The sequence below is a fragment of the Balaenoptera borealis genome (genome assembly GCF_965194805.1).
Source record: "Balaenoptera borealis genome assembly, chromosome: 8".
Taxonomy (NCBI): Eukaryota; Metazoa; Chordata; class Mammalia; order Artiodactyla; family Balaenopteridae; genus Balaenoptera; species Balaenoptera borealis.
In genome coordinates this window covers 78,888,937-78,912,644 of record NC_138865.1, presented here as the reverse complement: position 1 = coordinate 78,912,644, position 23,708 = coordinate 78,888,937, and the positions used below count along the sequence as shown (strand labels likewise).

The following is a 23,708-nucleotide window of genomic DNA, read 5'->3' as shown; positions in this document are numbered from 1 at the left end:
TTTCTACAAATTCATTTTCACAAAACAATTGTAAAGTGTTCTCTTAAAAACTGGCTAGATCCTGTTTGATGTTAAGCAAGGCCCAGATTTCATGAAGGAGGACTATCCCTCCTAAGATCAATCAAGAGAAAACCTTACATTTCCTCTCTAAAAACCAAATTTTGGAATCAACTCACTGGTGTCCTGATACGATCCATCAGGGCAGTGAGTGACACAACTGTTCGTTTCCTCATTCAGGAAGTATCCATATTTACAGGACAGGCACTGGTCCCCATGGCTCCCAAAGCAGGACTCGCAGTTGGGGGCACACTTTCTGCATCGCTTCTTGTCGGCGTGGTAGTGGCCAGAGGGGCAGCTGGAGACACAGATTCTGCATTGTGGAATAATAAGAAAGAAGGGCAGTGTCACCAGAGATTCAGTCCTGAGTGAGTGAGGTGCTGAGCACATAGCTGTCCTCACTATCAAAATCCTTTTTAACCATGATGGTAACACCACATCCAAAGGGCCAAATTCTGTTGGTTAAAGCCTTCTCCTATGTAGGGTGCTGACGTAGCACTGCAGTTACATAATACCAAGTCCACCAAGTAAGGCATGTCTTGGTCCAAACCATCTTCCAGTTCGGGTCTAGATTTTAAAGGGGATGATGGTTAGAAACTGAGTCTCACCAAGAAGGTTGTGCTGTTGGGTTGAAGGGAAAACATGTGCAAACCATGATTTTATGCAAAAAGTCCCTAATAAGGGGTTACTTCTATTGTTGTGTTTGTCATATGAATCCTGTGTGTATGGGTGGTGAGGGTGATGGTGGTTGTATGCTACTGTCTAATTTAATATAAATATATTTAGGGAGTTCCCTAGTGGTTAGGATTCCGGGCTTTCACTGCTGTGGCCTGGGTTCAGTCCCTGGTTGGGGAACTGAGATCCTGCAAGCTGTGCATTGTGGCCAAAAAAAAAAAAAAAAGTATTTAAATGTATGTTGTTTATGATAAACAAAAAAATGACTACCTTGCTTGCCCATAACTGAAGGTCTGGGCTTTATGTATTCATTTAACAAGTACTTACTGAGTATCAATTAAACATCAGGCATTTGCTAAGTCTAGGAGCTAATGAGAGGGGCTGAGGTAGCCAAGGGGCTTTCCCTTTAAGGAATTTATTTTTTTTAATTAAAAAAAATTTTTTTAGACATTTTTAAACTTTGATTTTATATTCCCTTTAAGGAATTGAAATTCCAGCATGGATGTGACAGGAACAGGACCACGCCTGGGTGTCTGGAGTGTGGATGCACCGTAAGTCGGCTCCCTATGAGTTTCCTCCTGAAAGAGGAGGGGGAGGTGGTAGGGATGTGAGAGACACGCCTGGAAGAGCACGGCCTCTTATGGGCAGTTCCATGGCCCTCCCTGTGGGTACATAACTGCTTGAGTCAGAAGCCAGGGGCTCAGAAGCACAGGGTCCAAGCAGGCCCGCCTCAGTGCCCAGAGTGGAGTAGTGAGAACGTGCAGGGGCCAGCAGCTTTGCCACATGGAGGGCTTACACTTTGGGGAATTCGGGAAAGCATCCATTTGGCTTGTGTACTGGCATTTTCATGAAGGGCACATGCAGCTGTGGCATCAAACATCAACGGGATAGCAAGGTCTAGAGGGGAAGACCAGGCATGTGCATAGCTAGTCCCTCCCCATCATCATTTGAAATGTGAGAAAAGACATTTGCAGTTTCCTAGCCTACAGGTCCATTTGATGTTTTGTAATTCAGTATCAGTTTCACCGTTCTGAATGATGCAACGAGGTGGGGGGACGGGGTGGTGGGGGGGGCAGCAGCATCTCTTCTGGGCTTCGGTCCTGGTGGGAGAACATGGAACACGCTGCCTGTGGTGACCCTGTGGGAGCTCCCAGGAACACCAGGAGGCGTGCTTCAGGGGGTCTGATGTGGCTTCTCTCTTACCTGGTGTTGTTTTTCAGCTTGTAGTAGTAGTGCAAACAGTCATTGCAGTGGTCCGGTCCTGGCCCATCACAGCCTACCTCACTGCACTCAGGGTCACAGGGACCTTCCAAAAGAAATCAGAACAACACTTGGAGAAAATGATTTTAAAGCAGGTAAGCTTTACCTTCAATTATAAATAGGCGTTTTTCTCCCTTAGGCAGTGAGAGTTTTCTTTAAGAGTTTCTAATGCAGTGAGGTAGAGCTGGAGTAATGTTCAATGTGGCTGTAAGCCCAGAGTGAACTCTTTTTTTGGGAAAACCTCAATTACCTAGGTATCAAGAATGTAAATCCTAGTCAGGGCCTGGTCTTCAAAGCACACATATGGTTGCCTTGTGGGAGAAGACAATTTAGAATTCAAAAGAACAGTGCCATTGCAGCAACTAGAAAAAAACTGATTGCAATTAAATATGCATAATGATAAAAATGTCGGATAGAAAAATGAGAATTTAAGCTGTTGACAGAAAGGAAAAAAGGGTTATTATTCAATGCCCTGACCAGATTGTCTCTCTCATGCAAGGTCATTAAAGCCACTGAGTACCTCTGAGATACTGGAGCCAGCAAGAAACATCATTATGGCATCTGGCACAATTTTATCAGCATCTCATTTTGGATTACAAAGCAGGTACTTCAGGCACAGATAATAGATTTAAAATTGCATCCTACCCATAGGCCAATGGGCAACTCAACAAAAGAAAATTACACACACATTTTAAAGATGCAAGCAAGCTTAAAGAATTCCAGACCTGGGATGAAGGTTCCTAATCTCTCTTGCTGTGTATTCTTTGGTAAAGAGCTAGAAAGAATGCACAGGCAGAAAAAAATGCCAGAAAGATGGAGCTATTTTGTGATTGATGGAAAGTTTTTTGTGATTGATGGAAAGTTTTCTAATGACATGGGCTAGTTATAGATATTTTGCTTGCTTGACTAACTCACTCCCTTTTTTCTTGTTTTCCATATTTTGAGAGATTTGGTCTCATAATCTTCAAGCTCTTTCCATGGAAAACTCATATGATTTTAACTAGCAATAAACATGGTGCATGAAATGCACAAAAAGTAAGTCAAGGGTACCAGAAATGTCTTGAGCCATACTTATTTTAATCAAAAGGACTTACTTTTGTTGAAACTTGGTCTCCTTTAGTCATTGTAGGACTATGTTCTACAGTTACTGAATTGAAACATAAAATGGTAGAAGTGGGGAGGAATGACTTAGAGAAAAATCTAGTAGTCAAACACCGTCATTTGACAGATAAAAACGATTTTCCAAGAGTTACAGTGGCTTGTCCAGTATCATATGGCTAAAAGAGCTGGGATCAACAGAGGTCCTGCTTCTTATCTTAGTCCAGGTCTCCTGCTTAGCGGTGACCTTTGGATCTGAATGGAAATGAGTTATTTCAAAATGCTGCAGACTTGAAGTATATTTCTGATTAATCATGAGTCATTTGACAGCACTGTTTATCTCTATTTTCCCAAAAGCCTTAAAATTGGTCTTTAAATTCCACAGCTAGTGCAACTTGGAACATTTTAGCTGACTGCTATGGTACATGAGGAGAGAGTGTCTCTGCTGTGTAAGGGTTGAAGTGCACCCGGCTGTGGGTCCCACAGTCCCTGGAATTCGATGAAACAGTACAGGGATCTGGTTATGATAATGCCATCTGTGCCTCTAGAGAGGCTGACTTCTTAATGAAGGTGAAAATCACAGCTCCGAAGAAAAGGAATCATGGGTGGCCCTAAATTTTCACCAGATGATTTCTACAATTAAAAAAAAAAACCCAAACCACTTATTCTTGATATGTGCCAAAGAGCTGTGTATGGCAAGTTCATATGCTGTGCTGTTTCTTTCATAATCTTAAACTGTCCCAGATGCAGTTTAGGTTGCTGCGTAATAATGAAATAATTGTCTTTGTTCTCTCACAAGCGCCAATGTGGACATTTTGGAGATGTAGTGAGAAAACCCACAAAGATGTATAACTGTTCAGAATTTTAACATTACCAAAATTTGAATTGGAAACATACCGTAAGGCACATAGTAATATACTACTATTAATTATACTCCATTTATGTTTTTAGATATGCTTTCTCCCATCAGAGAAGACAAAATGGTTTGCTGGTTATAACATCAGTAGTAATGTTATAAGCTCAAAGCAAAATAAGACAAAAATTGAATACAATCTAGTTCTGGTTAGCTCAGTTGGTCTGAATTCTCTAAGCTTATTATTGACACAGGGATACCACCTATTTAGAATAAAAGGAACCAAATGCATATTTATTTAAAATACTCTGTTAAAGTGATTAATGGAAAAGAATCTTAGAGAGCTGAGCTGCAAGAAAAAAAAATAGTTCCTGTCTAAAGGTATGTTAAACTGCTATTTACAAACAGTTTTCCATTAGGAGAAGCTTTGTTAAGTGTTATATATCATATCCCAGAAGGACTGAATGCTGCTGGAAGTGGTAGCCAATGCAACAAGACAAGAATCAGAAATACACTGGGAAAGAGAAAAAATAATTTGCAGATGATATGGCTACAGTACCTAACTGCCCCAGAAAATCAACTCTAAAACATACAAATTAATAAAGTTAAGCAAAATGGCCAGATGTAAGATAAACACACAATAGCCAACAGATATCCCTGATACCAGCATATAATAGTTAGAAAATATGGAATATTTTCCACTACAGTAGCAACAAGACCCAAAATACTTAGGAATAACACTACATAAAATTAAAAGATTTCAGTAAAATGGGACATGGTCTATGTTTTGGATGGAAAGACTGTATATCGTAAAAACAGTTCTTCCCATGAGATTGCATGTAAATTCAAACTAAATTTCAATGAGATTTTTAAAAGGGGGATTTAAGAATTGCTATGAGAACAAGAAGTAGACGTTCAACAGATATTAAGATACAGTGTGGGTGCTACTGGATCAAGAATTATTAGATTGGTAAATCGGAAAAGGTGGTACCAGAAGAGACCTGGTATAAGAACTTACCATACTGTTATAAAGGAAACATCCTAAACTAATAAAAGAAAGGATGGCAACTCAGTTATTGATGTTAGTCTGTTTGTTTGGAAAATAAAGACAGAACTTCACTTCACAATATATATTAAAAATCAAAGATTACAAAAAAATAATCCATGTGAATATTTAGCTGATTTTAAAGAATAAACATTCTGTAAAAAAGAAATTACAAATGTTATCTGAAACTATAAACTCTGCTCTCCAATTTTCTTTTTCTCTCAAAACAACACAAAACAAAAAGTATATTTTGGAAGCAAGTGATAACAGAGAAAACGTTTTCAGCAAATATGAGACAATGTGAGAGTCAATAACATACAAAGAGTTTTTATAAATAAGAAAATTGCTGCCACGTTGAATAGAAAAGTGAGTAAAAGACATAGTTCATTCAGAGAACACAAAGGAAAAAATGTTTAGATATACTAGCAATCAAAGCTATAAAAATTTAAACATGTTCTTTTCTTTCTTTTTTTACTTTTTTCTTTCCACTTAACGCGCAGGAATGAGTGTAGTAAACACTCACAGTGGTCACAGTGCAGACTGGTATATCTTGTCTGGAAAGCAACATGACAAACCATATCCAAGCCCTAAAACTGATGATTCCCTTTGATGCAGTAATTCTTAGAACTCTATTTTAAAGACATAGTCAAAGATATAGTCAAAAACTGATAATGGTATTCATTGAAACCTTATTTAAAATAGTATAAAACTCTAAGCAAACTACACATCCCAGGTTATGGATTAAATATATTACAGTACAATCACAGGATGGACTATTATGCTGTCTTTTAAATATGTGTTCTAAGGATACTTGACAACAGGGAAATATGCTCTTAATGATACCTTTAATGGAAAAAAAAGAATATGAATGTTCTATATACAGTGTGATTTTAGCTTTGAAGAAAAAAACATGAATATTTGAATACTTGAATGTACACATACCAGTATTTAAGGGATAGAAAGGAAGACGAAATAAAATATATCAGAATGTGAGTAGAAGTTTATCTCTTTGGGGGAGTGATGCATGAGCTTTCTTTCCTTAGCCTGCCTCCCCATTGGAAGCCAGCTCACCTGCATAGTCCTCTGTCCCATAGTCATCAGTGGGGTCTTCAACGCGGCTATACCGGACACGTTCCACTTTAGGAAACTCATTGGTGGGTGAGTATGGCTGCACGGAGGTGCCATAGAGGACCAAAGACCACTCTTTCAATTTACCTTGGGAAATAATGAAAGCATATCATGACCAAACATTCCCTCTTTAGCTTTATAATTTCTTTAATTCCTTCTCACTGAGGAAAAAGCAAGAGTAGAAGAATTGTGGGAAACAGATTCATATGAATCGTTGCATCAGAGACAGGGCTAGAAACGCATTTTCCAACGCTTGCAGAGTTAACTATTTAATAATTCACATACCACATATTTACTGAGCACCAAACGTAGGATACACCTTAACTGAATCAGCATTTTTTGTGTGTGTGAGAAATAAACACATCTCAGATTTCTGGATCAAGGGCTGAGTTTCAAATTATGGATATTTAAGAGAATCCCAGAATTTTACAGAAGGCCTTCTTTTTCTAGGTATAAAAGTCTTACATAAATTTAAAAAAACTGTTGGCATTATCTGACTTGTTTATCAAAAAAAGATGAAAACAACTACTTTGTTCCACCTGAAATGTTAAGAATACATCACTACATTATCCTGTAGACATGTGCTGTCCAATGATAGCCACTAGATCCATTTGGATATTTCCGTTTAAATTAACTAAAACTTAAAACTTCAGTTCCTCAGTTAGACCACATTTCAAGTGCTCAGTAGCCATATGTGGCTAGTGGCCACTACAATGAACAGCACAGATACAGGAAACATTTCTACCACTGGCAGAATGTTCTACTAGGCAGTGCTGTCATAGAGCATTTTCTGGTCAAGGGTGCTTGGAGATGAGAGGGAAGTGTTTTACCTCCTTTGGATGGTAGGCTTGCAAGGAATATTTGCTTTAGTTTAGTCCTTATTTATACATTTATTTCTTAGCTTTATAAAACTAAAGTCTTTAATGCAAAAAGTAAACAAACAGAAAACAACTGTCTCCTGGCCATTAAGCTTAATTTGGTTCTTTTTTTTATATGAATCTTAAATAAAAATTATTAAGACAAAACCACTAAAAACGTGGAAATATGCTGGCAGGAAGGTAGGATACCCCTCCCCCCACCTTAGATCTCCTCCTCACCTTGGCCTAATACAGAGAATCCAGGCAAGGTTAGGGTTGGGCTCTGTCACAGCCCAGAGAGTGATGAATTTCAGGTGTCTGCTAATTCATCTATTAGCATCTATAATCACCATCAAATTGATGCTTATTTTCTATAAGTGCTTACTATACGCTAAGTAAGTTTTATTCCATTCAGTGGTCTCAACAACTGGGAAATAGGTACTTGTATTCCCAATATATAGATGAGGAAACTGAGGCACAGAGGTTGGTAACTTTCCCAAGGGCAGTAAAAGGACAGACTGATATCAAAATCTATTTGGGGGTTCTGATTTAAGATGGTAATATAGGAAGATCCTGAATTCACTGCTTCTCATAAACTCGCTGAATCTATAGCCACATATGGAACAATTTCCTCTGGAAAAAAACCCCCAGACTAACTGCGTGGCTCCTATGCATCAGGCAAACAAGAAAACCCCAGATCAAAATGGGTAGGAGAGGCTTAGATGCATCTTACCATGAACCCCATCCCCCAGTGCTACAACCCACAATCTAGAGGGGACTCAAAAACCTCCAGCTTCTCCCCTAGGAGTGAAAGGTTTGAGCCCCACACTGGGTACCACAACTTTTAAGACCTGCACTTGAGAGATGAGCCCCCAAACCATGTAGCTTTGAAACCCAAAGGGGCTTGGGTCCACAAGACCCACAAGACCGTAGTGAACTGAGCAGTTCTTAAAGAGCTCACCTGCATGGACTCTCACTCCAGGGTGCTGTGCAGAGACAGGCGACTGAAAAGCACCCAGACTTTCCATGAAAAAGGCTTATTTGCTTATCTTAAAGCACTGGCTGAGGGTCAGGCATCTAATTTAACATATGGAAAAGGGCCTACTGAATACTGTCCAAAGATGGAGGCTCACTGGAGCCATCTGTGTGTTCTCCCTTGGCCTGCTCCAGCTTGCTGGTACCAACAAGAAAGGAGCTTGTACTCTCAGCTGGCACCTAGGGGACACCTCTAGGTTGCTAGCTCTGGTGGCCAGTGTGGCTTAGGCTCACGGGTCCCCTAGGACTCTGAACAAAATTGACAAACCTTTAGGTAGCCTCACCAAGAAGAAGAGAGAGAAGACTCAAAATCAGAAATGAAAGAGGAGACATTTTAACTGATACCAGAGAATTACAAAGGATCATAAAGACTACTATCAGCAATTATACCCAACAAATTAGAGGACCTATAAGAAATGGATAAATTCCTAGAAACATACACTCTACCAAGACTGAATCATGAAGAAACTGAAGATTTGAACAGACCAATTACTGTAAGGATCAATAATCAAAAACTTCCCAACAAAGTAATGTCCAGGATTAGACACCTTTACTGGTGAATTCTACCAAACAGTTAAAGAAGAATTAATACCAATCCTTCTCAAGCTCTTCCAAAAAATAGAATAGGAAGGAATACTTTCAAACTCATTTTATGAGGCCAGTATTACCCTGATATCAAAACCAGACAAGGATGACACAAGAAAAGAAAATCCCTGATAAACATAGATGCAAAAATCCTCGACAAAATATTAGCAAACTGAATACAACAATACATTAAAAGGATCATACATCATGATCAAATGGGATTTATTCCAGGGATGAAAGGATGTTTCAACATCTGTAAATCAATGTGATTAGACATAGTAACAAAATGAAGGATAAAACATATAATTATCTCAATACATGCAAAAAAGCATTGACAAAATCCAACGTCCATTTATGAAAAAGACTCTCAACAAAGTGGTTATAGAGGGAACATACATCATAATAAATCAGGAACAAGAATGTAGGCAGGAAAAAGAAATAAAAGGCATCCAAGTTAGAAAGGAAGAGGTATAACTGTTACTATTTGTGAGATGACATGATATTATATATAGACTCCACCAAAAAACTTAGAACTAAGCAACAAATTCAGAAAAGTTTCAAGATACAAAATCAGTATACAAAAATCTGTTGCACTTCTTTACACTAATGATGAACTATCAGAGAAATTAAGAAAGCAATCCTATTTACAAATGCATCAAAAGAATAAAATATCTAGGAATAAATTTAACCAAGAAAGTGAGAGATCTGCACACTGAAAACTATAAGAAATTGATGAAATAAACTGAAGACACAAATAAATGGAAAGATATTCCATGCTCATAAATTAGAAGAATATTGTAAAGATGTCCATACTACCCAAAGCAATCTACAGATTCAATGTAATCCCTAGGAAAATCCCAAAGGCATTTTTCACAGAAATAGAACAAACAAATCTAAAATTTTTATGGACCCACAAAACATCCCAAATAGCCAAAGCAATCTTGAGGAAGAAGAACAAAGCTGGAGGTATCACGCTCCGTGATTTCAAACTATACTACAAATCTATAATAATCAAAACAGTATGGTATTGACATAAAAACAGACACATAAATGAATGAAACAGAATAGCAAACCCAGAAATAAACCCACACATATAGGGTCAATTGATTTATGACAAACGAGCCAAGAATATACAATGGGGAAAAGGCAGTCTTCAATAAATGGTGTTAGAAAAACTGGACCACTATCTAACACTATGCACAAAAACTAACTCGTAATGGCTTAAAGATTTGGATGTAAGACCTGAAACCATAAAACTTCTAGAAGAAAACCTAGGTGGTAAACTCCTTGACACTGATCTTGGGAATGATTTTTTGTATTTGACAACAAAAGCAAAGGGAACAAATGCAAAAATAAATAAGTGGGACTACATCAAACTATAGAGCTTCTGCACAGCAAAGGAAACCATCAACTAAATGAAAAGGTAACCTATGGAAACTATTTGCAAATCATATATCTGGTAAGGGGTTAATATCCAAAATATGTAAAGATCTCATACAACTCAATAGCAGAAAAATAATCTGATTAAAACATGGGCAGAGGATCTAAATAAACATTTTTCAAAAGAATACATACAGATGGCCAACATGAAAAGGCACTCAACATCACTAATCATCAGGGAAATGCAAATCAAAACCACAATGAGCTATTACCTTACACCTGTTAGAATGACTATTATCAAAAAGACAAATATTGGTGAGGATGTGGAGAAAAGGGAACCCTTGTGCACTGTTGGTGGGAATGTAAATTGGTACAGCCTCTCTGGAAAACATTATGGAGTTTCCTCAAAAAATTAAAAATAGAACTACCATATGATCCAGCAATTCCACTTCTGGGTATCTATCTAAAAAACAAAAGAAAAACACTAACTCTTAAAGTTACATGTACCCACATGTTCACTGCAGCATTATTTACAATAGCCAAAACAAGGAAGCAACCCAAATGTCGACTGATGGATGAATGGGTAAAGAAAATATATGTGTATATATATGTGTACACACACACACACACACACACACACACACACACAATATTACTGGGCCATAAAAAGGGGGAATCTTGCCTTGTGTGAAAACATGGATGGACCTTCCTAAGTGAAGTAAGTCAGACAGAAAAAGACAAATACTGTATGATCTCACTTACATGTGAAGTCTTAAAAAAATAAAATACAAAAAGTAAAAGACAGAAATCATAGATACACAGAACAGATTGGTGGTTGCCAAAGGCAGGGGGTAGGTAGGGGCGGGTGAAATAGGTGAAGGGGGTCAAAAGATACAAAGTTCCAGTTAAAAAACATATAAGTCCTGGGGATGTAATGTATAGCATGGTGAGTATAGTTAATAGTAGTGTACTGTATATTTCAAAGTTGTTAAAACAGTGTATCTTAAAAATTCTCATCACAAGAAAAAAAATTTTGTGACTGTGAGGTGATGGACGTTAACTAGACTTACTGTGGTGATCATTTCACAATACATACAAATATCAAATCATACAGTTGTACACCTGAAACTGATATTTCAATTATCCTTCAATTAAAAAAAATTATGTATCCAAATCTTGCATTCTTAAACTATTATATAATTCTGCCTTCCTTGTCATTTCTAGGAGTTTAGGAACTTGAAGTTTAAAAATGAACATATTCTGGGCCACATTCATTGTTTTCTGACATCTGCATTGGGCCAGCACACTGGTTTATATTTGGTTTGCCCTCTGCCAGGTTTTCTTTGGACTCACTTGTTAATGACTATGCTATTCATAATTAGGGTGTTGTTCAGTCTCAGAATTTCAAGTGGTAGACATTAAGTAGTGTCAAGAAATGAATGACTACCTGAAATTAATGACCAATCTGACTGCCTTTAGGTAGCAATGCAAAAGAGAACCTATTTTCCTTATGGCATCTCTCAAGTGCACAAATGGAACACTTAATACAAGGACACTATGTCAGCTGCTCTAAAACCTGGTCCATTTAACTTAAGATGATTTTATCTAAAAGTTTACCCTTGTAAATGTTTAAAGAGTGCTGACTCATAACTGATTATTTCCCTTGGTGCCATTTCTGAAGTACATCATAAGCCCGCTGGGCAGTTTATCTCTTTATTTTTCACTTATTATGTAATTTTATTTCCTTAGGATCTCTGCCACAATTCACATCAAATGCTGCCATATTTGGGCCGTCAATTTTTCCCTCCCCTGTCACTTTTCCATTTGCTAAATTCTATAGCAGACTTTGCAGTAGATACTGCAACATCTTGTGAAAAATAGCAGTGTAAATGTAGAATGAGAAAAAATCCATTCTACTTGCTAACACTTAAATGCAATCTGCCCAAGATAGAAAACCCAAGATAGATTTAATATGCAATGAAACAAAAACAACAACAAAAACCCCTCCAAAAATCCTTAGTATGTGTTTTAATAATAAGCAAATGGGAAGAAATAATATACAAATACAAACTCAGTTTAGAGCCAGGAACCTCCATACTTGGGAATGATTCTACCATTTAATTGGGCTAGAAGATTCTATGTCTCCAACTGAATTTCGAGTAGCTTACTAAAGAAACCCCTCATTAATTAGAGGACTGTACACCATAGGAACAATGATAGAAACACACAAACACACAGAGAAAAGTAAAAGTCCCTTTTCAAAGTTGTGTTTAATTCCGAACTGAAAGGTTGGTTGAAGAAAGGATACCTGGAGACCATGTGTTTCTATTAAAGCCTCCTGACCCCAGGCTGTATAGCATTAGGGTATCTCTCTTCTGACACAAAATAACATCTCTAAGATGACTGGAGGTGACTGGGGTTAAACACACACATTTAAACAGTATAAGGAGAAGCCAATGATATGAAATAGACAACTCTACATGATCTGGAATACTGCAGAGAGCTTTTAACACAGATAATCACGGTAAACTCTGGATAGACTCCGAACTCCTTGAGGGCAGAGAGATTTATGTTAGCTTCTCATGCTTGCACACCAACCCCAGGTCTACCATTAGTATGCCCCTAGGGGCAGTCTATGCTTGTGGGGAGGAGCATTTTATCACTGACATTCTTTAGAATGGTGATAATAAAGAGTCACTTTTATAACTGTCTTAAATTCTCAATAGATAATGCACCCCTTATGTCTGTACCCTAGGCTGCACCCCTGTTGGTACACAACTGCCACGTTTGGACAGTGTTTATTTCTCTGGGATCTCTTGAGATGTAAGAGCCCTATAGTGACACGTGCTGATGGATCTCCTGGGAGCTGCCCTTTGGTCAGGGCAGCCCACTCCAGTCACCATGCCTGCCATTGCCCCTGAGCGCCATGACACAGCACATCTCCACAGCATGAGCAGTAAGCCTGGCCTGAAAAGAAGAGGGAAGGAGAGAGGAAGGTCCTGGGAACTAACTAGATTAGGAACAAGTGAAAGTTGTCTAGAGGGCTTCCCTGGTGGCGCAGTGGTTGAGAATCTGCCTGCCAATGCAGGGGACAGGGGTTCGAGCCCTGGTCTAGGAAGATCCCACATGCCGCGGAGCAACTAGGCCCGTGAGCCACAATTACTGAGCCTGCGTGTCTGGAGCCTGTGCTCCGCAACAAGAGAGGCCGCGATAGTGAAAGGCCCGCGCACCGTGATGAAGAGTGGCCCCCACTTGCCGCAACTAGAGAAAGCCCTCGCACAGAAACGAAGACCCAACACAGCCAAAAATAAATAAATAAATAAATAAATAAATAAATAAATAAATAAATAAATAAATAAAATTTTAAAAAAAAGAAAGTTGTCTAGAAACCAGGGTCTAGTTTATTTGAATGTTTTCTATCAGCTCTGCCTTGTTGACAAATATCTGATTTCTGAATAAAACCTTGGCAACCATTATATCCATGGTGCATGCTGGAAGTGAGCTGGACCCAGATACTCTTTCACAAAACTTTTATCCTGATTCATTGTGACCTTGCCACCATGCTGGTTTTGATTTCCCTGAGTATGGGACCACTGTGGCAACACAGATGAACCACATCACGGAATGAGGGAAAAGAGATGGCTAAACTGTGTGCAGAAAATGGATCTCTCAGAATGAGTAACTTTCCCTGACTGCTGGGCAAAAGAGTGGCAAATGTACGGTTCACGCCTGCGTTCTGCTGTTTGCTTCTTTTGCCCGATGCAACCCACAGTATCTGAATGAATCATACCCTTACAATTAATTACAGAATGTTGGGTTAAATTATTCTGTGACGAGGAGAGGATTTAGAATTGGATGTCAGTCCTAAAGCTGCCCTCAAGCCTGGTTCTTCTGCAGATGGACTGGACAGAACATTGAGAAGCATAAATTTATTAGACGATGGAAGATGGGTCCACAGCTGGGTGGGAGGCTGGGGTAGTCATCAAACAGATCACTTGTTACTGAGCCAAGTACTACTTAGGGCTCCATCATAGGCAACACAGGCTGCTGCAAAAATACTGTTCAATCTCCCATCTCATGCTGCATTTGTACTTGTCCTTATTTTATGTTACAAACAAGGTTCATACATTAGCAAGAAGAGGGAAATAGACCATGTGCGGCAACAGAGTCAGATCACCTGAAAAGAACTCTGTTAACATCATTCATTTCCATGTTTTACGTATCAGGAAAGTTTTCTCTTTACTTAGCTCTTGGGCTCACAAAGGGCAGAATTCCTAGGCATGCATTCTCTTTAGTGGTAACCAGTTTAGCTGGCATAGGCCAGGCTCAATGTCTCGTCTGCACTGAAAATTAAATTTAAAGTAAACTCAGAAAAAAGATAGTCAAGGGAACTTGTCTCCTCTTATGACCATGCAGTTTAACCCATTGTAGGTGGAAAAGGCTGGCTTGTTTATTGACAAAGTAAGGGAAGCTGGTTAGAGATATGGACCATATATTCTGAAATATCAATCAATAGCTGTCATGTTTCATCTTGTACTTATATCTAAATACTTATTCTTGAATTCGTATCCTTAAATGACTACTTTTTCTAATGGTGATCTTGAGAATTGGAGTACAGGAAGACAACTCAAAGCACAGGATCATATGATAAAGGATAAAATTGATATATGAATGTGAAACACATTCCTTGGCCAGAATATACTCCATCATTTTTCTGTACAATAAATCAAATTATAGAAAGGGGGTTCTCACCTGGAGTCTTGAAGTTCCTCAGCTGAGAGGGGGTATCATAAACTTCCAGGATCCAGTCACCAGCAGCTCGTTCTCCCCAGCAATGAATGGTCATGAACTCCCAATTTTTAAATCCTTCCATGGAATGATCAAAAAGCCTGAGAGAGAACCATAAAACATTGTTTTTGTATGTTATTTAAAAATCTAGTGAGTGTCAAGTCAAGACCATGATTGATGATCTCTCTGTATCTATCAGCATGTTCCGCTCAACACTGGAGGTTGTCTTCATCCTGGGCATCACCGATTAGTAGATCCAAATATATGTATATCATCGTTCTACCAGAGGGAAACAGGCATGGGGCTGGCTGTACAGTAAAAAACCTGGGAGGGATAATGATGTGGGTATCAGGGAACCTAGGCTAAGACTCTACTCACAAGCCTGGTAGTACCAAGAGTTGAAGATGTGGAGCAACTGAAGCTCTCTTACACTGCTGATGGAAATGCAAAATGGTGCAGCTGCTCTGAACAATAGTTTGACAATTCTTACCATATGACTAAACAATACCCGCCCCTCCCCCACCAGATATTTACCCAAGAGAAGTGAAGACATACGTCCACACAAAGAACTCCACATGAAGGCTCACGGCAGCTTTATTCATAATCATCAAAAACTGTTAGCAATTCAGATGTCCATCAACTGGTGAATGGGTAAACAAATTATGGTATATTCACAGAACGAAATACTATCTAGTAATAGAAACTGTTGAACTGCTAATAACTGCAACAGCATGAATGAATTTCGACGGTATTAAGCTAAGTGGAAAAAGTCAGACACAAAAGATCATGCACTATCTGATTCAATTTATATGACATTCTAGAAAATACTACTTAAACAGAAACAGATTAGTGGCTGCCAGGGGCTAGGAGGTAGGAGGCAGGGGCATGGTGGAAGTTTTGGGAATGAAGGAACTGTTTTATACCTTGAAAATAATGGATGGTTATGCAACTATATATATTTGTCAAAACTTATTATTCACATTAAAAAGTGAATTGTATGTAAATTACTCCTCAATGAAAAACCATGCCCATTAATCTTATCCAGTTCAGGGAGTCATGCCTGGAACTGCAGCCTAAATTCTGCCCTTCCAGCCCTTCTAATAATTTTCTAAGTTCCTAATTCCCTATATGAAATCTCTTCCTGCTTGAAATCACTGGAATTACTTCTGTTTTCTGTGAAGTAATCCTGAGGGATACAAAATATAAAGGAAAATAAAAAGAATCCTCATCAAGAATCAAGAGATGTCAATAGATATGTATAATAGATATGTATAAAATAGATATGTATAAGGCTAGCATATGAAGAAACAAGCATATTATTTACATAGGCATGTGATGTAGATTTGACTATCTGAAGAAATATCCAAAAGATTTCTATAGAGATGGGACCCAGAAAGTAGAAAATGAAAGATGGGGCAAGAGAAAAAAAAATTTTTAAGTACTTTAAAAAAAATTATATACATCTATTATTTTTGTTGGGGCAAACAGAGAGGGAAAAGCATCTCTAGCATTGTCTTAGGAGCAACCATGTCCAGTTACTGGGACATATCTGTCCTTCAGTGCAGACAAATACAAAGGTCATGACAAGTGGATGTTGATAGCTATTTAAGACATACAATCACCTCTCCTTGCTTTACTTTCATGTTCACCAAGGAAACTGGTGGTTATCATTTGAACTTCCATGTGGATCTTCCCATTAGGAGAAAATGCACCCTTCTAAAAACAAAAATAACCAGTTTAATCTCATTATAACTTAATATATTACAATTCTGATTTTTTAAAGCGTTCTATCAATGTGTTTGAGGCTCCCTCTAAAATGCCAGCTGGATTCTAAAGCTGAAGGGTTAGGTGGCGTAACTAGGGACTGTGTTGGGTAAATGGCTGACACTCGGCAGCTTTCCCTGGAGAAAAGCAATAAACAGGAAAATCACCTGTTGCATGCTCCTGAGCTCTTGAAAGAAGAAAAATAGAAAGTATTTAGCAACATTCTCAAGGTGTCCCATGGTCAGAATATTGAGAAAAGGCTGAGTTAAAGTTGAACAGATCTCTTTACTGGAGAACACTGCAGATCTTTGGAATATTCAAATATGTTTTGTTAATCTCCATAATGGGGTTAATGGGAGGCAGTGATTTTCAAACCTTATATGGATGGGAAGGCCTTTTTCTTTTTTTAGAATATCTGTATACTATCTGTAACAGGTTACTTCTGAACCGAAGGGTGCGGCATTTCAACGAGGACCATATTGGATCTGGCAGCTTTCCCTCGTGATAACGGGGATGGAAACAGTGGCTCCGTACATGAATGTCTTCCCACTGAAAATGATCTTCCATAGATTATGGATGGTACAATCATCCAGGAGATCTTACAATCCACGCACTACCACAGTAGGGCTTGTTTCACAAGTTTGTGGCTTGAAACTGGACTTGGCCAGGAAGAAATTGTTGGGTCATTATAAACACAATTGACTTACCTACTGGGTCCTTCATGTAAAACCCAGAAAGTGTGTGTTGGGTGAAAACGAGACACAGAGGTAGAGGAAGGAGGAAACTTTTCAAATGGCACTTCCTGCCAGAGAGATGTTACTGAAGTGAATATTGTGACATAGAAATGGATGGAGGCAGAAAATTGGTCTAGAACCACTTCTTAGCCCAACAGTTCTAATTTCAGTTCTGATTCGTTGAGGCTATTGTGCCATTTGAGGGCACTGAAGCAACAACTTGTCACGTAATACCTTTCTAAGAGTGTTGAACTTAAAAGCAATTCCCAAACAGTTTAGACAGAACATTTGGCTCACGGCCTCATGTCCAAAAACTACAAAGGAGACTTGAGGCTGCCATCACATGAGGGGCGGTCTTGTTTCCACAACCTCAGCCAACTTTTAATTACTCATGGGTCAGTTATTTGAGTGCTGGATTAGCAGACCCTATGTTTCTTCCCTTCCACCCTTTCCTCTCCACCTTTGAAAATCATTCCATTGCTATCAATCATTTTAAAATCACATTTGGAATGAAAATTAAATATAAACTAGGTGCCCAGAAGAACTATCCATAATCACCATTCAAATAAGTGTTTCAAAGCCCGAATGTAAACAGGCTTTGTCTATCTGGCTGAGTGGTTCCCCCAGCCCCGTCTCTTCACTTTATGCAGAGCTGGAATGCTCATTAGTTTCATGTGGACATAAAAGTTGAGGAGGGGAATTAAAATGCAGCCAAACACGATCACTGCATTTTGCTAAAAGAGTTGACGGGGAGAGAAATAGACACTGATTGTTATTGTTGTTTCAACTAGCTGGGCATTGACTTTTCTAATCCCCACCCTTTATTTTTACTCTGATTCAGTACTTAAAACTATTTGCTATTTTTCGTATTGTGCTATTTAAAAACCCTGCATCACCTGCATATAACAAAAGGTAATGTAGGTTAGTAGACGAGATTTGTGTTGCAAAGAACATACTTGCTCAAACCAAGTGTCAAACCACTGGACACCGCTAAAGAGATTCTAATTGTGTGGTCTTTGTTTATCAACTAAAAAGTCCAGTGCCCTGTCTGAACGTCTGTGCTGTGCCAACAGTGAAGAAAAGAGACACATGCCAACATTATTAGTGTGGATCAAATGTCAATAAAGCAGGGCCAGTGTGCTGAAAGCTGGAGTAGATTAACTCCATGCCCGTGTCCACATCTCCTATTGCAGTGAAACCCTGTTCTGTCAACTTGACTTCATAATCATGTGCTCAATGAAATGATATATGCATGCAGTGGCACAAATCATGTATCCAGTTATTAAAACGGTGCCCACAGCCTTATCCCTGTGAGCGGTTTTCAAATAAATTACTTTGGATGAAGCCTGGTAGGAAGGACTGTCATTAAATGTAGTACGTCCTTTTGAGGAATTAACTCAGGAAATAACTCATATAATTACTGTAAGCTTTCTTTCCCCCTTTCACTTAAAGAGTCTAGACAATGTGTCAAGGCTACAACATGCTTCTCTGATGTTACGGCAACTAAATAACAAGACATTTTGTAAGTACTGACAGCTATGTGTTATCATATAATTATTTCTCAAATTGTAAATGGATCTTAATTTCAGAAACATCCACGACTACCTAGACAGTATTTGTGTTCACTACAGAATTAGACATTAAACCAATATTTTGGAAGTTTTCTTTTCTCTTTTTGTTCTCTTTTTTGATTTTTAATATTTTTAGTGCTTCATCACAATTTAACATAAAGTTGATAGAATGCTTAAAGCACTCATTTGGCTTAGTTGTAACTCAGCTTCTGATTTTCTTTAGATGTTTGGCTTTTGTAAGTTTTAAATAATTTGCTTCTCAAACGGTATTTAAAACACACTATTAAGTTTTTCTCTCACTTCTAATCTAAATTGCTTCTTTAAGAAAGGTTGAGAGAAAGGTACTGGTTCTAGAGGTTTGGAATACCTAAAAAGGTGAGTTTTCTAAAAAACTTTCAACGTGCACATTATTACTAACTTACCAACCCCGAAATGCATTCCTTCTTGTGGGTACATGATGTAAGTACTTAATCGTCTTGAAGATATATTCTTTTTTTTTTTTTTAAAGATTTAATTCTTTTTTATTTATTTATTTATTTATTTATTTATTTATTTATTTATTTATTTATTTATTTATTTATTTATTTATGGCTGAAATGCATTCCTTCTTGTGGGTACATGATGTAAGTACTTAATCGTCTTGAAGATATATTCTTTTTTTTTTTTTTAAAGATTTAATTCTTATTTATTTATTTATTTATTTATTTATTTATTTATTTATTTATTTATTTATTTATTTATTTATTTATTTATTTATTTATTTATTTATTTATTTATTTATGGCTGTGTTGGGTCTTCGTTTCTGTGCGAGGGCTTTCTCTAGTTGTGGCAAGCGGGGGCCACTCTTCATCGCGGTGCGCGGGCCTCTCACTATCGCGGTCTCTCTTGTTGCGGAGCGCAGGCTCCAGACGCGCAGGCTCAGTAATTGTGGCTCACGGGCCTAGTTGCTCCGCGGCATGTGGGATCTTCCCAGACCAGGGCTCGAACCCGTGTCCCCTGCACTGGCAGGCAGATTCTCAACCACTGCGCCACCAGGGAAGCCCTGAAGATATATTCTTAAATAGTAGATGGCTTTTATCTAAATATCTGTTTTATATTATAAAATGTAAATGACTTTGTAAATGACTTTCACAGCACCCAGCAGCATACTGCTCGCAAGTTTTTTGATGACATGAAAATAAGAAGAATGTGTTTGAAAAAGCTGGGTGATCTTTTAAATCGGTGCTATTTAAAAGTCTGGTCTGTGGATGGGCAGCTTCGGCATCACCTGGGAGCTTATTAGAAATGCAAATTCATGGGCCTCACCCAGACCTTTAGAATCAGCCTCTCTGGGAGAGACCTGGCCATCTGTGTGTGACAGTCATTCACCAGGTGCTTTGAAAAGCACTGCATAAAGAAGGGTTAGCGCTTATAAGTGCTTACTAGGAGCTTGCTGTTATGTTATGTTATTCACTACTTGTAACAACCCTGTGAGGCAGATACTACTACGTCTGTTTTCTAAATGAAAGAATCACTTTTCCAAAGTCGAACGTAAAAATGGGTGAAATCGGGCTTCCCTGGTGGCGCAGTGGTTGAGAATCTGCCTGCCAATGCAGGGGACACGGGTTCGAGCCCTGGTCTGGGAAGATCCCACATGCCACGGAGCAACTAGGCCCGTGAGCCACAATTACTGAGCCTGCGCGTCTGGAGCCCGTGCTCCGCAACAAGAGAGACCGCGATAGTGAGAGGCCCGCGCACCGCGATGAAGAGTGGCCACCAATTGCCGCAACTGGAGAAAGCCCTGGCACAGAAACGAAGACCCAAAACAGCCAAAAATTAATTAATTAATTAATTTAAAAAAAAGAATGTTGTGGAGGGATTGCTTTGTTTAAAAAAAAAAAAAAAAAAAAGGGTGAAATCAAGACAATCCCAGCTCTAAGCTCCAAAGGCTGTACCTTCTTTTGAATAAAGGAAGAGGGTTATTCTTATGGTGAGGCCTTACTGGAATGTAAAACTTCCACAGCAAAAGTGTAATTCTGCAAGTCACACATACATTTATACAGCAGGACACTTCACAAAATGTCAGTAGTCTGTCATTGAACATTTGGGCAGGGACAAAAATATTCAAATAGAAACACCAGTTAAACACAGTTAATTATAGAACTCTATAGGTTGTGCAGACGAGAAAGTGTACCTTCTTTCTACTTAAGACCGTAATTAGAAGCAGAGATACTCATCTGTAATCAAATTTAGAAAGGGAGGCAAAGTTTCAGCTTTCAGGCAGAGGCCAAAATTTGGAACAGAGAGCCAATACAGCTAAACTAAATCTAAAACTCAATGAGTTGGGGAAAGGGGGTGTATTTAGGGGAAGAAAAAAAAGCCAGGTTTTCATTATTCTAACAAATGCAGTTGAAGGAAGAATCTGATGGGATAAGCTTTTTTGTTGGAAAATATGTAGGCAGGCAGAATTTGAACACGTGGTCATATAAAGGCTTACATCTCAAGTTGCTCTTGTATCTGTTTTAAAGGGACCCAAGCCCACCTGATTCCCCCTACCCATGCCAGATCCCCACAGTCTCCCTAGAAGGAAAGCATTTGTGCCGATTATTCAGTTTGGTTTTTTGTCAGGCAGGGTGGACAGGCCAGAAGGAGGAGCGGAAGGGTGGAAAGACAGGAGAAAACAAAGGGAAGAGAAGGCACTAACTGTGCATTCCAGGATGCCTCTGTTTACTCGGGGCTCCCACCCACTAAACCATCAACCTGGTCTGCCACGGGGGCGGGGGGGGGGGTTGCCTGCTGGGCTAATGGGGCACGCAGCTCGAGCTGGACTAGCTGTGAACGCTGCTGAGTGCCTTCCAGGGCTCAGCACCTGCAGATGCTCGGGTAAACCGTGCTTCCTGGAACAGCTGTTCTCCACAGGAGTTCCAGCCAGTGCCCAGCAGCCAGGACAGGGAAGCACTGAGGGGCTCCAGACGGCCCACACTGACAACGTCTTCAACGACCTCGCTGAAAAGCAGTTCCCTAGGAATTGTCATGGTGAGGGCGTAAGCAATGTTGAAGACACTCCTTACTGAAATGTCTAGGAAAATGAGGACTTCTGGAAAGCTGACCATGACCCCTTTATTTCTTTTGGGAATTTACTGTTATGGATAGCATTTTCTGGTCCCAAGACTGGGACACAGATTTTGTCAATACTGAAATGAAGATAATAATGGAGGGGAGTTGCTGTCCTCTCAGCTTCCTTCCTAGTTTATTCTCCTTGTCTGTGTCTCTAGTTTTTGCATCATTAAGGGGAGATGATGCCGAGTGAGCCTCAGATTCTGAGTCTGAGCTGAATCTCAGCATCCTTCCTTCTCACAGCAGCCAGTGCACAGGCTACTGTGAAGAGTTCTGCCTCATGGAGAAACAGGAGAGATCAAATGGGGACGACTCTTTGCCACCACAGCTCTACCTCTTCATCTCAAATGACCCCACTAGGGAAACGGTGTGTTTTAAACCTTTCAGAATTCCTATCTTTTTTTTTTTTTTTTAAATTTATTTATTTATGGCTGTGTTGGGTCTTCGTTTCTGTGCGAGGGCTTTCTCTAGTTGCGGCAAGCGGGGGCCACTCTTCATCGCAGTGCGCGGGTCTCTCACTATCGTGGCCTCTCTTGTTGCGGAGCACAGGCTCCAGACACGCAGGCTCAGTAATTGTGGCTCACGGGCCCAGTTGCTCCGCGGCATGTGGGATCTTCCCAGACCAGGGCTCGAACCCGTGTCCCCTGCATTGGCAGGCAGATTCTCAACCACTGCGCCACCAGGGAAGCCCAGAATTCCTATCCTTTAACTGCACAGTGTCCTTTGCTTTATGTGGTCCTCCTCAGAAATCTTGACTTCTTTGAAAGAAAGATAAGTGTCCAACAGGGGAACTATTTATTGCCCTCATTAATAATCTCTGACACACAAATAAAATACTTAGGAATAAAGTTGACCAAGGAGGTGAAAGACATATATGCTGAGAACTATAAAACATTAATAAAGGAAATTAAAGGTTCAAAGAAATGTAAAGATATCCCATGCTTTTGGATTGGAAGAATTAATATTGTTAAAATGGCCATGCTATCCAAAGCAATCTACAGATTTAATACAGCTGTATTAAATACATCACTGATTTAATACAGTGTCAAATTACCCATGACATTTTTCACAGAACTAGAATAATCCTAAAATTTATATGGAACCATAAAAGACCCAGAATTGCCAAAGCAATCCTGAGGAAAAAGAACAAAGCTGGACGCATAACACTCCCAGACTTCAGACAATACCACAAAGCTACAGTAATCAACACAGTGTGGTACAGGCACAAAAACAGACATATAGATCAATGGAACAGAACAGAGAGCCCAGAAATAAACCCACACACCTACAGTCAACTAATCTTCGACAAAAGAGGCAAAAATATATGATGGGAAAAAGAATCTCTTCAGTAAGTGGTGTTGGGAAAGTCGGACAGCTGCATGTAAATCAATGAAGTTACAACACACCCTCACACCATACACAAAAATAAACTCAAAATGGCTTAAAGACTTAAACATAAGACATGACACCATAAAACTCCTAGAAGAGATAGGCAAAACATTCTCTGTCTTAAATCATAATACCAGTGTTTTCTTAGGTCAGTCTCCCAAGGCAATAGAAATAAAATTAAAAAATAACAAATGGGACCTAATCAAACTTACAAGCTTTTGCATAGTAAAGGAAACCATAAACAAAATGAAAAGACAACATATGGAATAGGAGAAAATATTTGCAAATGATATGACCGACAAGGGCTTAATTTCCAAAATATACAAACAGCTCATACAACTCAACAACAAAAAATAAATAACCCAATTGAAAAATGGGCAGAAGACCTTAAAT

The 23,708-nt window shown here is 39.0% G+C and overlaps 1 protein-coding gene and 1 long non-coding RNA gene across 11 annotated transcripts in view; one reads left to right on the top strand and one right to left on the bottom strand.

Annotated features, from left to right (window-relative positions):
* The window catches only part of PCSK5 (proprotein convertase subtilisin/kexin type 5), a 465,151-nt gene that overhangs the window by 161,060 nt on the left and 280,383 nt on the right, over positions 1-23,708 (bottom strand). For all 9 annotated transcript variants that reach the window (XM_082401326.1, XM_082401328.1, XM_082401327.1 and 6 more), the window contains 4 exons: positions 14,726-14,862; positions 6,060-6,203; positions 1,936-2,038; positions 177-370 (listed from right to left, as the gene is read on the bottom strand). In XM_082401326.1, the coding sequence (XP_082257452.1) occupies positions 177-370; positions 1,936-2,038; positions 6,060-6,203; positions 14,726-14,862 (578 nt within the window). The remainder of the gene's footprint in view (positions 1-176; positions 371-1,935; positions 2,039-6,059; positions 6,204-14,725; positions 14,863-23,708) is intronic.
* Positions 1-23,708, top strand: part of LOC309633131 — a 99,449-nt gene that overhangs the window by 51,644 nt on the left and 24,097 nt on the right. Inside the window, exon 3 of one of the 2 annotated variants that reach the window (XR_014247329.1) lies at positions 1,215-1,283. This is a non-coding gene — a long non-coding RNA (uncharacterized lncRNA). Of the gene's footprint in view, positions 1-1,214; positions 1,714-23,708 lie in introns of those variants that run through there. The other variant, XR_014247330.1, reaches the window with a different exon arrangement.